General features: G+C 36.5%; 5 protein-coding genes across 5 annotated transcripts; all 5 read left to right on the top strand.

Annotated features, from left to right (window-relative positions):
• The first annotated feature begins 12 nt into the window (after nt 1-12).
• LOC149737398 (uncharacterized) lies at nt 13-1,245 on the top strand. Its single transcript, XM_089874200.1, has one exon. The coding sequence runs from the start codon at nt 157-159 to the stop codon at nt 982-984; it is 828 nt and encodes a 275-aa protein (XP_089730326.1). The 5' UTR covers nt 13-156; the 3' UTR covers nt 985-1,245.
• Nucleotides 1,246-1,253: 8 nt separating this feature from the next.
• On the top strand, nt 1,254-2,414 carry LOC149737397 (uncharacterized). The gene has a single exon (XM_089874209.1). The coding sequence runs from the start codon at nt 1,260-1,262 to the stop codon at nt 1,857-1,859; it is 600 nt and encodes a 199-aa protein (XP_089730335.1). The 5' UTR covers nt 1,254-1,259; the 3' UTR covers nt 1,860-2,414.
• A 72-nt stretch (nt 2,415-2,486) lies between these two features.
• Nucleotides 2,487-3,456, top strand: LOC149737396 (dnaJ homolog subfamily C member 4-like). Its single transcript, XM_089874212.1, has one exon. It carries the CDS (start codon nt 2,487-2,489, stop codon nt 2,976-2,978), a length of 492 nt encoding a protein of 163 aa, XP_089730338.1. The 3' UTR covers nt 2,979-3,456.
• A 216-nt stretch (nt 3,457-3,672) lies between these two features.
• Nucleotides 3,673-4,765, top strand: LOC149737395 (uncharacterized). Its single transcript, XM_089874204.1, has one exon. The coding sequence runs from the start codon at nt 3,673-3,675 to the stop codon at nt 4,399-4,401; it is 729 nt and encodes a 242-aa protein (XP_089730330.1). The 3' UTR covers nt 4,402-4,765.
• Nucleotides 4,766-4,771: 6 nt separating this feature from the next.
• LOC149737394 (nucleoporin 88-like) lies at nt 4,772-12,107 on the top strand. The gene is made up of 13 exons (XM_089874192.1): nt 4,772-5,030; nt 5,368-5,537; nt 5,854-6,096; nt 6,546-6,731; nt 7,219-7,423; nt 8,035-8,173; nt 8,532-8,668; nt 9,022-9,179; nt 9,503-9,649; nt 10,211-10,402; nt 10,809-10,941; nt 11,465-11,652; nt 11,950-12,107. The coding sequence occupies exons 1-13, from the start codon at nt 4,812-4,814 to the stop codon at nt 12,011-12,013; spliced, it is 2,181 nt and encodes a 726-aa protein (XP_089730318.1). The 5' UTR covers nt 4,772-4,811; the 3' UTR covers nt 12,014-12,107.
• The last annotated feature ends 1,210 nt before the right edge of the window (nt 12,108-13,317 follow it).

Genomic DNA, 13,317 nt, shown 5'->3' with positions numbered 1-13,317 from the left:
ATGGGAGTAATATGTCGTAATTTGCACGTTTACATTATTATACTTATAATATAAAATGGTTAATTAACGTTCAAAAAGTTTTACCAGAATTAAATTGTTAAATATACGTTTTATAACCCCATACTACAGTATAAATAGGTTTATGGTTGTGTTGTTATGTTTGGTAGAATTACTTGTAATATACGGCCGAAGCAATTTGATGTTAGATCCCTCTACCTGTCTGCCAGGGTGTTAAACTTCTACACTGTACTTGGTGTCTCACCCAAAGCATCGCCCGAAGATATAAAGAGTTCATACTTTGCAAAATGTAAGGTGTTTCACCCAGATAAGCATAGAGGCGACCAAGCCATGCATAAGAGGTTTGTTGAAGTGAATGAAGCTTATGAGACGTTGAAGGATCCTTTGAAACGGAGGGAATACGACTTGCTTCATATTTCGCCAAACAAACGGAGGACAAATTCTCGTTCAAGTTACAGCTGGGGTGGCACACGTGCCAGTCCTGATGACGTGTGGAGAGAATGGAAGAAAGCAGGAGGAGCTAAACCATCCTCGGATCGCTGGGAGCAGAGGAGAGAGGACTGGGTGCGGCGGCAACATCACTGGTATGAACAAGACATGCATTTCCGGCATTCGGCGCAAAGTCAAAGTTCCAGAGCGAGTAAAAATCGTCGCAAAGATCCACTTTTTGATTATTGGGAAACTATATATCAAGATCAAAACCAAACTAAAAGCGACAGAAATGCTTCAATAAATTCCCACCAAGAAATAGCAAAAGCTGAACGAATTTTAATTTTTTCTTTTTTTTTAGCTCTCAGTTTTATTTTAATTATGCGCGTTACATTATCTGCAAGATCTTTGTCGCAGAGTCAAGAATATGATAAAGAAACTGAACAGTTTTTAAATAGAAAACACAAAAAGTCACAGTTAAACAGTAATGGTGGCAAACTAGATCCTGAATTAGAATTAAAAACAGAAGATGTATAAATAATGATGGTATTTTTGTTCTATAGTTAAATAACATATTAAAATATTTGTTCTGTAGTCCATTAAGTCCCATAAAGTATTGCCAAATTTTTATTTTACGCATAACTATTTACATATTCTAATGCAAGGTTTTGTATGTAAACAGTGTTAAAAGTTGGGCTGTTGTGGAGAACACAAAATTACAAAATGTTTTGTAGTTCTATCTAAGTATCATACTTTCTTCTAATTTGAATATTTGTTGTTTTTATAATGTGGTTAAAGGTTAATTAAGTAGTATGTATAAGATACATGGATGCCTGAGGATTCAATTTAACCGAGGTGTGGTGGAGAAACTATTGAGCACAACGAGTATCATAAGGAACCATTACGCTGTACTGGGTGTAGATGAAGGGGCAAGTGTGGAAGAAATTAAGGAATGTTACATCAAGAAATGTAAAGAACTTCACCCTGATAAACATCATGGGGACCCAGCCATGCACGAAAAGATCGTCAAGATTAATGAAGCATATCGAGTGTTGATTGACCAAAAGTCGAGAACTAAATATGATTATGGAAGAAATCCCAACGAAAGCTCGTTCAACCCTGACTATGATATGGTGAAGAATCATTTTCGCAACCAATATGCTGGGAAGGAATACAAAGAAGTTTTTAAAGGAACGCAGAAGAATGTACTAGCTTGTGCGATCCTTACATTCATTATAATGTACACTGTACTTGTTTGCCAGTTCATTTTAAAACCTCCGAAACCTCGAGGTCCCGGAACCAGTGATTTAAATTTGGTCCAAACTAAGTTAGGCAACGAATATAAACGCTCGAGGCCAACGAGTGATCGTAGGGTAAAAACAGCAACAGGAATTAATGAAGACAAAACGTAGCTAAGATATTACAATTGTTGAAATTATTCTCTTTTATTTAAAGTAAATTACAGCAGCAGTCAATATCAAAGGTGTCTCAGTTTTTAGTGTTTAACAAAAATCTGGGGTGACATTGTTGCAGTTATAGTTATTGTTGTGAATGCAATGCTTAGTTGTGTAAGCTGGACACCCAACAGCAGGGTAATACCCTTTCTTAAGGGAAAAAATTAATGTGCTAAAACATGTGATGTCTTTAATGTGCTAAAACATGTCACCCTGTTTTAAAAGGATGTTCAACATCTAATCCCTAACATTACAGTGGCAAATATTGTTGCTGGGTGAGTCAAACCAATTTAAATCACTGCTTCAAATTTGCAAGTATATATTGGTTTATATATATATATATATATATATATATATATATAAACATATAGTATATATATATTTATGTTATTTGGGGTGCACCACCTTAACTAATTCCTGAATTTCTGCCAGTGGTGAATTGTGTTTTTGTTTAAATGGCAGAATTTTTTTAACACTGTGATTAATTGCCATTATATGTATATGTTATTGCAGGAGTTCTAAGTTAAGTTTTGGCCTGCAGTGATACATGTTGTAACAGCTGCAGTAATTTCAATTTTATGCAAAATGTTTAAAATTAGTTCTATTCTCACCCACTGTGTTAGGAGCAGGGGAAGAAGTGTTTTTATTTCTGGCGTTAATTCCTCGCATTACGATGTTCTCGGGGTAAAACAAGATGCAACCACTGAGCAAATAAAAGCTTCGTTTATTGAAAAATCGAAAAACTTTCATCCAGACTCAGGGTCTTACACCGAGAAAGATGGTCACATGAAATTTGTTGAATTAAATGAAGCTTATTCTGTTCTTATGAAAGAAAACTCAAGGAAGATCTATGATGTGAGCTTGAATGGGGGTGGGTCCATATATGACGGTGGCGATTCACCTAAGAGTCAGGGGATGTCAAGTGAATTATATTTCATGGTTGGAGCTATACTCGCCATAGCTGCTACTTTCGTTATGTTAGAAGTCGCTTCCATTGAGGATGAAAAGGATTTGGAAGAATTAGAAAAACAACGGACTATGTGGTTGAAAGCTCGACAAGGAAAGAAATCGGATTGATTTGTTTGAAATAAAATTTGGTTTAATTCAATTTATTGCATCTTCATACTGTGTTTATTCTGTGGCGTTTTCATTTTGGGATTTTTTGTTTTTATTAAGACTGATATGTGATAAAATTAAATCTTTTTTACGGTGCGAAAAATAGTATTTTAATAATGGTGCAGAAGGTGTTGTAAAATCTTGCAACTAATTCTGTTTTACTTTCTTTCAAAAAAGCACTTATGCCTACTATTAGAATATTATTTTTCCAAAGTTAGTTTACCCCATTACCACCTTTTATAAATATAATATTGCTTGTTTGTCAAATTCAAACTTCTGTGACATGACCTTTTTCCTGCTATGTATTTTAATTTAATTATACATGCACTAGGCACAATAAGCAACTAAAACAAATACCTGAAAGATTTGATCATTTATTATTAGTTTAATGTGAAAAGACTTAGTAATATGTTTTTGACAAACATGTTAATTTTTTTTTTTTAAATATTTTATAGGCTCATTTGGTATAAAAAATGTAGTGTATTTCTGACATTTCCTTAATGAAGTCTTGCCAAATGGCAGACAAAAAAACGTTGCAAATACACTAGGTTTTTGATACCAGGTGAACTGCTACAAGATTTTTTCAAGTGTTCTGTTTTTATTGCCATTCGAGTTGTTAATATATAATGAGTGTGCAGAGTGTGAATGGTAGGGAATGTTTAGAGCAACATTAAGGTTAACCTATGTAACAAAACAACACCCACGTAGTCTGTTTGTTTCCTGTATTAAATCCACATATTATGATGTACTTGGGGTAAATAGGGATTCTTCCCAGGAGGAAATTCGTGCGTCATTTATTGAGAAGTCCAAGGATCTGCATCCAGATTCTTCAAACCAAGACACGCATCTTAAATTTATTGAAATAAATGAAGCATATTCTGTCCTCAGTCGAATTGATTTACGATCACTATACGACAAAGAGCTTGAGGATGCTACAGCTGGAGGTATCGTGGTGGACAACAATGCTGTGAACCCCTACCGCTCATCTGCCTACCAAAGCCCATATCCTGCTTACAACGAAGCATGGCAGAAAGCAGATAGGTGGACAGACTACCATAATACATACGGTACAAGCCGAGCAAAACGCGTCGCACAGCGAGGCCAGCATCTCCCATTTTGGAAGAACTTCTTTAACCACAAACTTGAGCACGGGGGTGGGGGCCCACAGTTTGCGAGTCATGGACCAGTGAAACGACATCCTTTGTCAAAACAGTTCAAGTTTGCTTTGATAATGATCGGGGTGATTGTAATTGCTGGATTCTCGCTTATTTGTATAACAAAGGACGGCCATTTTGATTTTGATAAGTTAAAAAGGGAAAGAACTTTACAGATATTATCTAAAATAAGCAGAAGTAACAGCAACCAATTTTATGACGAAAAGTAAAGTTAATTTTTATTTTGGTTAAAATTGGATGTTTTTAATACAATGTCTTAATTCCCATAAAATTGATATATTTTTGTCATATATAAGCACCAAACCTGGGGTTCTATGGAATATTCTGCACTGCGTTAATCAGTAAACATTACAAAGTTAGGTCTCATATAAATGTTTACTAACTACTCCTGGATCATCTAATTCACCTGTATTGAAAAAAATTGTATTCTATTCTGTCTGAATTACTTTTTAAATTATTACTTTATTATTTTTCATTGTTTAGAATACGATCAGGATATTTGGATATTATGTGTTAGCTGAAGGTATTCCATCTTCCCCACCCTACTATATTACTTTATTATTGTTCTAGTAATTCTGATAAACAGCGATCTGCATGTTCAAGTTAAGGTTTGAATAACATGCTGTCGAATAGCCTGCGTAGCTTGTTGTCACAACACAAGATATTTCAAGATGATGAAACCACAGCAGAGTCGCCCACAGAACCATCACATGATGATAAAGTGAAACAACTTGTTTATATAGATGGCAGCAACCTGTTTGTATGGAAAGAAGCAAGGAGTTGTATATTGACAACTAATCTGAGATCTTCACTGGATGGGAAAGATGGAATAATACAGGTGTGTATTAGTTAACTCGCGTGCCAGGTCTGCCAAAACAACAAAAAGTTTGTATTAGTTTAACTAGTGTGGTGACCAGTCCAAAAAACACCAGTCGTTAAAATACGCTTGTACCTTGTCATTCTAATTGTCACATTGTGGGGCTTTATTAAATAGGCTACAGGTGTTCTATCTTATACAACACACCACTTGTGTAAAAATATGCAACTTTGTGGGTGATTTTTTATATCTATGACTGACAATGTAGATAACCAATAGTGACCACTGGGTTGGAGCAATTGCTTTTGGTTTGGGGTATTTTTCCAAATTTTTTTCTTATTTAAATTTTATTTTTCAGGTATTTTACTGTCAAAACGCACCATTGTTCGAAGTGAACAAAATATCATTCAACCACACAAACACGCACGTGGCACTTGTTGGTTCGCGCGGTGCAACTGTGGTTACATTACCTCGTAGGTGGGGTAAGGAAGCTTTGTATGAAGGTGGGAAACCAAGTATTACTTGCAGGTGAAAGAGTTATAACATAGGTGTTCTGTTTATATGTTTTTTCTATGGGTACCAATTTGAATGACCCATTAGTGGCCACTGGGTTGGAGCAATTTTCGTAAAGTATCTTGCCCAAAGATACTTCCCACACTATAACATGATTGTGGAGGAGCACAACTAAATTATGAATTAATACTGTTCGTAACTTAACATATATATACTGTATACTGTATTTTTTAAATTTCACGTTAACTGTATTTAGTGTTTTTACGGTGTATATATTTTATTGTGCCCAGTCATAATATGGCAACAATAACAATGTTAACTTATATTCCAGATCGTTTGCAGTAGCCGAGCGTTTCTTCATGAGCAACATCTCGGTCCAGCTCCTTCAAGCTTCCTGGTATCCCTCCACATCCTCCCAACATCCCCATCTTTGCATCCTAACTTCCGATAATATCCTCCGTATATATAATGCAACCACTGACCCACAAACCCCCGTTCAAACCCATAAGTTGAACCAAACAACTGACCTTAACAACACCCCAATGTCAGCGTCAAGGATGTCGCTGCAATCCATGTGAGAAAACTTTAACATATTTTTAAAATTCTTTTAACATTTAGTTATAGCATTTATTATGCAATGTTTTGATTTTGATGTAAAACATCAACTATCCTGTTTGATTGAGCATAATCTACTTTTGCTACAATCCATTAGCGACTTTTTTAACATATTTAACATATTTTCAATTTTAGTCAATTTTTAACATATTTTAATGAGACGTAGGCATCAGGTTAGGGGAGTGACATGTCACCTGCTTTTTAAAACAGGGCTTGCATAATGTGGTTTAGCACCATAGCTTTATTGGTGTTTTATGCATCAGTGTTTTAATTGTAAACTTTTGCTTTAACTACAGGTTCTCAATCACCAGCAGACTTGGTGAAACAATGACATTAATTATCAGAGTTTTAGAAAAGTTAGATATTTCAGGAACAGCCTATATTTAATCAAGGGTTATTTTTGCACAGGTTTTCAATCACCAGCAGACTTGGTGAAACAATCGTGTCGTTTGACTTTGCTTCAGTGATGTTACACACCCCCCCGCATAGAACTCATCTTCGTAAGAAACCTGAACCTGTGTCCCTACAACCCATATATTTACTGCAGGGGAACGGAGATGTGCTTCTTCTGCTCACTTCACTCACAGATAACAAGTGGGATATTTAATTTTATATTGAAATGTACGCCTGTAATAACAAAGGCATCAAACCTAAGTTGGCAGGTTGGGCAGTTCTACCCTGAGACTGCATTAGGTAAACAGTACAACCAATAATTTGTATTTTTTATGTAGGAATTTGTATATATAACTATCCCTACCTCCCTTGCATTTTCAAAGTTTGTTCGCCTGTATTTAATCACTGTTGCTGCCAGGCATATTATACTTATATTTTGACTTTTCGGCAACAGTTTTGCTAACTGACGTTGAAACGTCCTTTATAGGTCTTCCTCATCAGGTTAGAAATCATATTTATTTTTTATATTTAAATTTATGTTTGTATTTACAAAGGCACCAAACCTGGGGTAGCACTGTAGCAGGGTGGGCAACTTTACTGGAAAATGTTTATATATACTGCCAAATGTTTAAAAACACCAAATAGTATTTTGTTACATTTTTTCAAATTCCAAATCAAATCTTGTCAGATTCAGCCACGGAATGCTCCAAGGTCCCTTGATCATGCTGCCACCAGCAGAGGACAACTATGGTGTTGATTCGTGTTCCATTCTCGTGATGGAGTCGTCACCCACCACGATCGTCATAGCAACCACTGCCGGTAAGCTTCACCACTGTGTGGCGCTATGGGGCACCGACACAAACGATGAACTTTCACCAGATTCAGATGCAGAAGTAAGTTTTGTAAACTTTTGTAAATTCTTGTATTAAAGGCATTGAGTAGGTAATGACAGTGCCCATTTAACGAGTATGTTACTTATTTATCCGTGCGTGACAGGGCAAACGACAGTCGTTATAATACGTGCATTCTGTTTTACACCTCGTGCCCGCTTACAAGTTGTTAACCTGTATGACTGACAATCTATACAACCCATTAGTGACCACTGGGTTGGAGCAATTGCTGTGAAATGTTTTCCCAATGACAAACTTCTATTAGTATCAGTGCCGAGCATTGAACCCGGTATCCTTCAGTTATGATGCTCCTAGCCACTAAACCACTGCACCAGACATTCATGTTTCGACCTCCTAATTTGTTCGCTTAATTTTTCGTTTTAAAAGAGTGGGAGTGTGTTAAGTTATCATTGTTTTAGTTCCTATTGTATCTAATTTGTTTGTGTGGTGCCCCTCCCCAATCATGTACATTATGTTCTGCCTCAGTGATTTTGCCTTCTTCCTTTTTTTGTCTGACCTCCTGTCTGACCTTGTTGGTCATTCATTCTAAACATGTGTTTGTGTTGTGAGGTGCTCTTAATAAACTTAACCACTGACGTACTTGATTTTTACAGTCAATATCCTCGTACCGAAGCACACGTAGCAACACCGATCTGAACCCACCAACTCTTTATGTTTACGAATCGGTTGAACTCGAGTTGGATCTTTTAGATGAAGACGTTCCTGAGAATCATCACATTATTTTACATAAAGGTGGGGATTGTGTTTAGTTGTCTCTAAGTTTATGGCTGTTTTTATTTATATTCTATATGGGTGAGGTCGTACAGTGTGGCATGCCATGTGACCCTAGTTTTAGACCAGAGTTGCCCCTTACCCCGACACACAGGGTGCTAGTGCTACAACCCATTAGTAACTGGGTTATAAGATCAATATTTTGACATTGAGGACGTTTACGTTTGGAGTCGTACAAAGTTCCTTGAAAGGAAATGTTGGTAGTTTTAAAAGTGTCACAGAAACAAGTTAATATAATGTACATATACCTTGTTTTGGTAATGGGCCAGATCCGGCATGGCTTACTGTATAACCTTAACCAATAACTCATTATCCCCAGACACAATATTAATGACCCGCTATCACTGCTCCACCTCCGTTGGCGTGCACTCTATCGCCCTCCCATGGTTGAAGAAGATGGATGGGTTCATACGAGCCGATGAAGACGACATGAACAACCTTGCTGGTCTCTCACATGTAAGTTAAAATTATCATAAGATATGTTAAGATGAAGTTTAAGTTCCATTCTATATGGGTGAGGTCTTTGAGGGACAGGGATTTAGGCAAATTTGGAAAATAACGTGCTTGAGAGTCGCGATAGTGAATTCCCTTATTCTGCCCAAACTTTTGTCCCACAGAACTCCATCTCACACCATCTGCTGCAATAACATAAATGTCTGTTTTACTAAAAATATTTAACCCAATAAAACAAGTTTTCATATAAATCTCTTCACCCAACTTAACCAACTCTACACTGTTTTTCATAGCGCCCAACAGCATATACAAACTAGAAACTATATTCACCCAACTTAACCAACTAATCCCTACAGGATGACCCATGTATAGTTGAACACGTCCTCTGCACCAAACCCACCCCATCCACCTCACCCTGCCCCATAGTTGGCATCACCATCGCTACCGACCCTGTGTTTGGACCAACCTTGTTATGTTTGATGGCTGACAACCATTGCACAACTGTGCCGCTGCTGTGAGGGATAAATAAGTAGTTTGTCGGGATCTCAAAATTTTCACACACACTATTGGGTTGTACCTTACTAGTTAAAGGGGCGTTTTCTTAGAAGCTGTTTCTTTTTCTGAAACTTCAGTGGTACCTTTAGATGACATTTGACCATTCCAAATTTTGAATTTTCGCTGATATGCTCCTTTAACTTTACTTGTACCCACAAAATTAAACATGTTGTAATTCATAAGTGGGCAATGGTAGAGGCCAATAAGATAATTTAATATTACTAATGACATATTTTTGTAGTGTATACAATAGGTTAGAGATTTTATATTATTCCACCACAGCAACACATTCGTACCTTCACCCCCACCCCTGATGTCTGAAGGTGGTGACACCACTGTAACACCAACCCCTGTGAAGCGAAGTGAGTTGAGTTTCATTGACCATATTAAAGCAATGTTGAAACGTGATGTATCGCAACCTATCATCAGGTAAGACATTAGTGCTCTACTTACTGTGTATGGAGTTTATGTATTGCTTGTACATATTTACAAAACCTGTGCTAATGTCCTTGGGCAAGACTTTTAAACAGCATTTGTTCCAACCCAGTGGTCACTAATGGGTCGTTCAAACGATCGGCCATACAGAAAAAAATCACCCACAAAGTTACATTCGTTGTAACTCGTAAGGGGGCTTAAGGTGTATAAAATGGAACACCTGTGTTATAACGACTGTCGTTGCCCCGCGATGCAAGGATAAAGAAAGTTACATTCATTCATTATTCTTTGACAGTTAAAACTACTGTTTACCATTATAAGTTCTTTATATATTCCACCCCAGATCAAGAAGTTTTATACAGATGTGGTTTTCTTGGTCACCACATTCTATTTCCGTATGTTCCATTACCGGTGTATACTATAGATAAAAAAAATTGAAATAAGGTTATTTTAGAATCTAGCAAATATGAGTTGTTAACAAAAATAACAACATGTGTATGACCACACACACTCTATTGGTGCAACCAATATATTTTTTAACTTTTCCCACCATAGATCAGGAAGTCACCATCAACCCATGAGTGAGCGAGAGTGCCTCCAAGTGGTGACACGAGCTACACAAGTATTACGTGACGAATATATGTTAAAACAAAAGTTGGCACGAAACGCGATCAACAAACGTGTCAAACTATTGGTGGATCTTAAAGAACATCAGATTGATGAACTTCAACAATTAGATGAGCAAAAGTAAGGGTTATATGTATGTATGTTTTTACGTATGCTGTTATGAAAATATGAAAGAATTTTTCTGACATTTTTCCTTTCAATGTTTGTTTGTTTTTGACAAACTGCCTTTTTTACTAAATATTTATAAAAAATTCTCAATTTTAATTCAATTTTTTTTTTCTAATTAAAAAAAAGTTTGCTTTCCAGAGAATCGACACTTCTAAGAAAATCACTTTTAATATTTATTCCAATTTTTTTTCCCAGACAATTGCAAATGGATGATGCTGAGCAAACAAAAAAATAATAAATATGAAAAAAATCTTCTGGTATTTTTAGTTTCAATTTTTTTATAGTTTTGGACGAACTGCTCTTTTTGCTAATTTATAAATATAAAAATTTTTTTTCTACTTTTTTATTTTCTTCCCAGAGAAATGCTGACGGACAACGCTGAGATGCTGGCAAACAAATACGAGGATTGTAAAGAAAGACAAGAGGAGTTGGTTGGGAGGTTGGAGGATGTTGTGAGGAGGATCAAGGATCGGGATCCCGTGTTGTCCAAGGTGAGAGGGGGGTCTTTTGTTTAGGAAGATTTTGTAGAGATATTTTGGAAAGATAGTTTTTGGGAATTTTTTCCATAATTTTTTACTTTAAAAGATTTTCATTTTTAAGAAGATTTTTTAAATGGATTTTTTAAGCGAATGATGTTACTTATTTATCCTCTCATGGCAAGGCAACTTTCAACACAAAGAGAATCCTACTTAGTCTGGCTGCGCAAACGTTAGAAATAACATACACATTCCATTCAGACACATAAGCAACGTGGCCCAGATTGCCTGGGTATTAACTGTTATGTAATGGACTGAATCATAGGTTCCTGACAAAGACCTTACCCTTATAGAATAGAACCCTGTTTTGTATAACAATTAACAACGACTTATGGGAGTCATGAGGTTGCGGTTTTATAATTCTTTGAATGGTCTTCCAAATGGTACGAGAAAATAGAATGAAAGGTGTCCCATCTTCCTCTACTCCACTATACTAAATTATCCTTTTAAGTTATAACTCAACCATCATCCATACAAGGCTGAACATGAAATGAGCAAAGAACTGAAATTGATGAAGGACAAGTTATGGCAGGTTGACAATCGTATCAAACAACTGAAGATTAAACAAGAATACCAGGAAGATAAATTATCCTCCAGTGGTAAACGAAAATCAGGTTCCTCTACATCAGTTCAGAAGGAGAAACTTAAACAAATATTATTGGAAGAGTAAGTTGGTGTTGTTTATGGATAAACCTGGTTTACATAACAGGTGCCCTGGTGTGTCACACTGTAGGACCTCAATTTTAATTAATATCTCACATAGACACATAACATAATAGAGATGTGCTTTGCCACTAATATTTGAATAAAACATATGGCGGGGCAACAACAGTCGTTATAACACGGGTGTTTGGTTTCATACACCTCGTGCCCGCTTATAAGTTGCCACGTATCTAACTTTGTGGGTGATTGTTTTTTTGAATTGTTTCTTGCGATTGCGCTTTAAAAATTTTTTCTTTTCAGTGGAGAAAAAATCCATGAATTGATAAAGAAGCTTAACAACATGAATTCACTTGCTGGTTTATGAGGAACTTTTAGTTGTTGGGAGCTACACGTTGATTTGGGAAACCCAACACTACCAGTGTATTGACTTATTAATGAATAAACTTTGATAAAGTTGATGTTTGGTGTATTATATAAATGAATGACTTTATGCTGTTTCTTCGGTCTCGGTAACTATAACGGTAACGAAGGTAGGAAAAAATTATAAAAGCGAAATGACGAAAAAAAAACGACAGTCGTTATAATATTACATTTACCGCAGCGATTTTGAGATACGTGAACCGATAGGACTGCCCGTTCTTAATAAAGTTTTAGGGCATTGTAATCGCATATTAACATGGCTGGTTTGCAACACTTTTTTGGGACCTTTGTGGGCGCGTGTGTCCTTGGGAAATACACTTAACATGCCAGTGGCGAAACGAAGCGCAACCGTTGTCGCTACTACAGCAAAGGTACAACAGGCCACCTCTTGGCCTAAATCTCGGGCCCAATGACTAGCATCGCTGTTGGACACCACCCACGTAGAATTAGATACAGAAAAAAGGCTCCAACACAGTGGTCACTAATGGGTTGTACTAATAATTAGCCACAAAGTTACATATGTGGTAACTTGTAAACGGGCACGAGGTTTATGAAACAGAACACCCATGTTATAACGACTGTCGTTGCCCATTCATGCGAGGGTAAATAAGTTTCATTCATTTAGTTCAGTTTTTAATTTATTCGATATTTGCAAAAATGTCTTTTCGTCGCAATCACTACGTTGAAAGTAAGAGGTTTGCTATCTGGACGAATAAATAAATGAAAATTGGTTGGCAAACATTTAAAAACAAAGATCATCTTGATTTACTTTAGCGCAAATACGTTGCTACCAAGTAGAAGAAGGCAAGAGAGCCGCAAAGTTTTAACAATCGAATTAAAGCTGTTGTAAAACCATGTGAGAGATTGGTCAGGTTTCCAAGTTTTACAATATTTGATTCAAAGATATTTTTATATTTTTTCAATGGCGTTGGAAATGTCTGTTAGTTGGTTGAGTAACAGTGAAGAGTCCCCATTATGACATTGCTGTTTCAATATTGGATGAGATCCTATACAGCGTTGCATGATAGCTGAGATTTAGGCCAGATTTGGCTCATTACCCCAACATTGTATGTGCACATTCTATATGGGTGAGGACGCGAGGTCCTACAGCGTGGCATGCCATGAGACCTGAGATTCAGGCCAGAGTTAGCTTACCAGTTAGAGATTGCTTGGCAAGAATTTAAAAAGAATTATGAAACGCGCTCTGGAAAATGCAAGCTGGTTTGTCACGCCTTTATTTGAGACGAA

This window comes from Ciona robusta, chromosome 3, assembly GCF_009617815.1.
Source record: "Ciona robusta chromosome 3, ASM961781v2".
Taxonomy (NCBI): Eukaryota; Metazoa; Chordata; class Ascidiacea; order Phlebobranchia; family Cionidae; genus Ciona; species Ciona robusta.
This window is presented reverse-complemented; position numbering and strand designations above follow the sequence as displayed.

Excerpts from the sequence above, each read along its gene's own strand:
- LOC149737395 (XM_089874204.1), top strand. The coding sequence starts at position 3,673 with ATGTTTAGAGCAACATTAAGGTTAACCTATGTAACAAAACAACACCCA.
- LOC149737398 (XM_089874200.1), top strand. The coding sequence starts at position 157 with ATGTTTGGTAGAATTACTTGTAATATACGGCCGAAGCAATTTGATGTT.
- LOC149737397 (XM_089874209.1), top strand. The coding sequence starts at position 1,260 with ATGTATAAGATACATGGATGCCTGAGGATTCAATTTAACCGAGGTGTG.
- LOC149737394 (XM_089874192.1), top strand. The coding sequence starts at position 4,812 with ATGCTGTCGAATAGCCTGCGTAGCTTGTTGTCACAACACAAGATATTT. Across the intron at positions 5,538-5,853 it reads AAACCAAGTATTACTTGCAG|ATCGTTTGCAGTAGCCGAGC; the intron begins GTGAAAGAGTTA and ends CTTATATTCCAG. Across the intron at positions 7,424-8,034 it reads CACCAGATTCAGATGCAGAA|TCAATATCCTCGTACCGAAG; the intron begins GTAAGTTTTGTA and ends TGATTTTTACAG.
- LOC149737396 (XM_089874212.1), top strand. The coding sequence starts at position 2,487 with ATGTTTAAAATTAGTTCTATTCTCACCCACTGTGTTAGGAGCAGGGGA.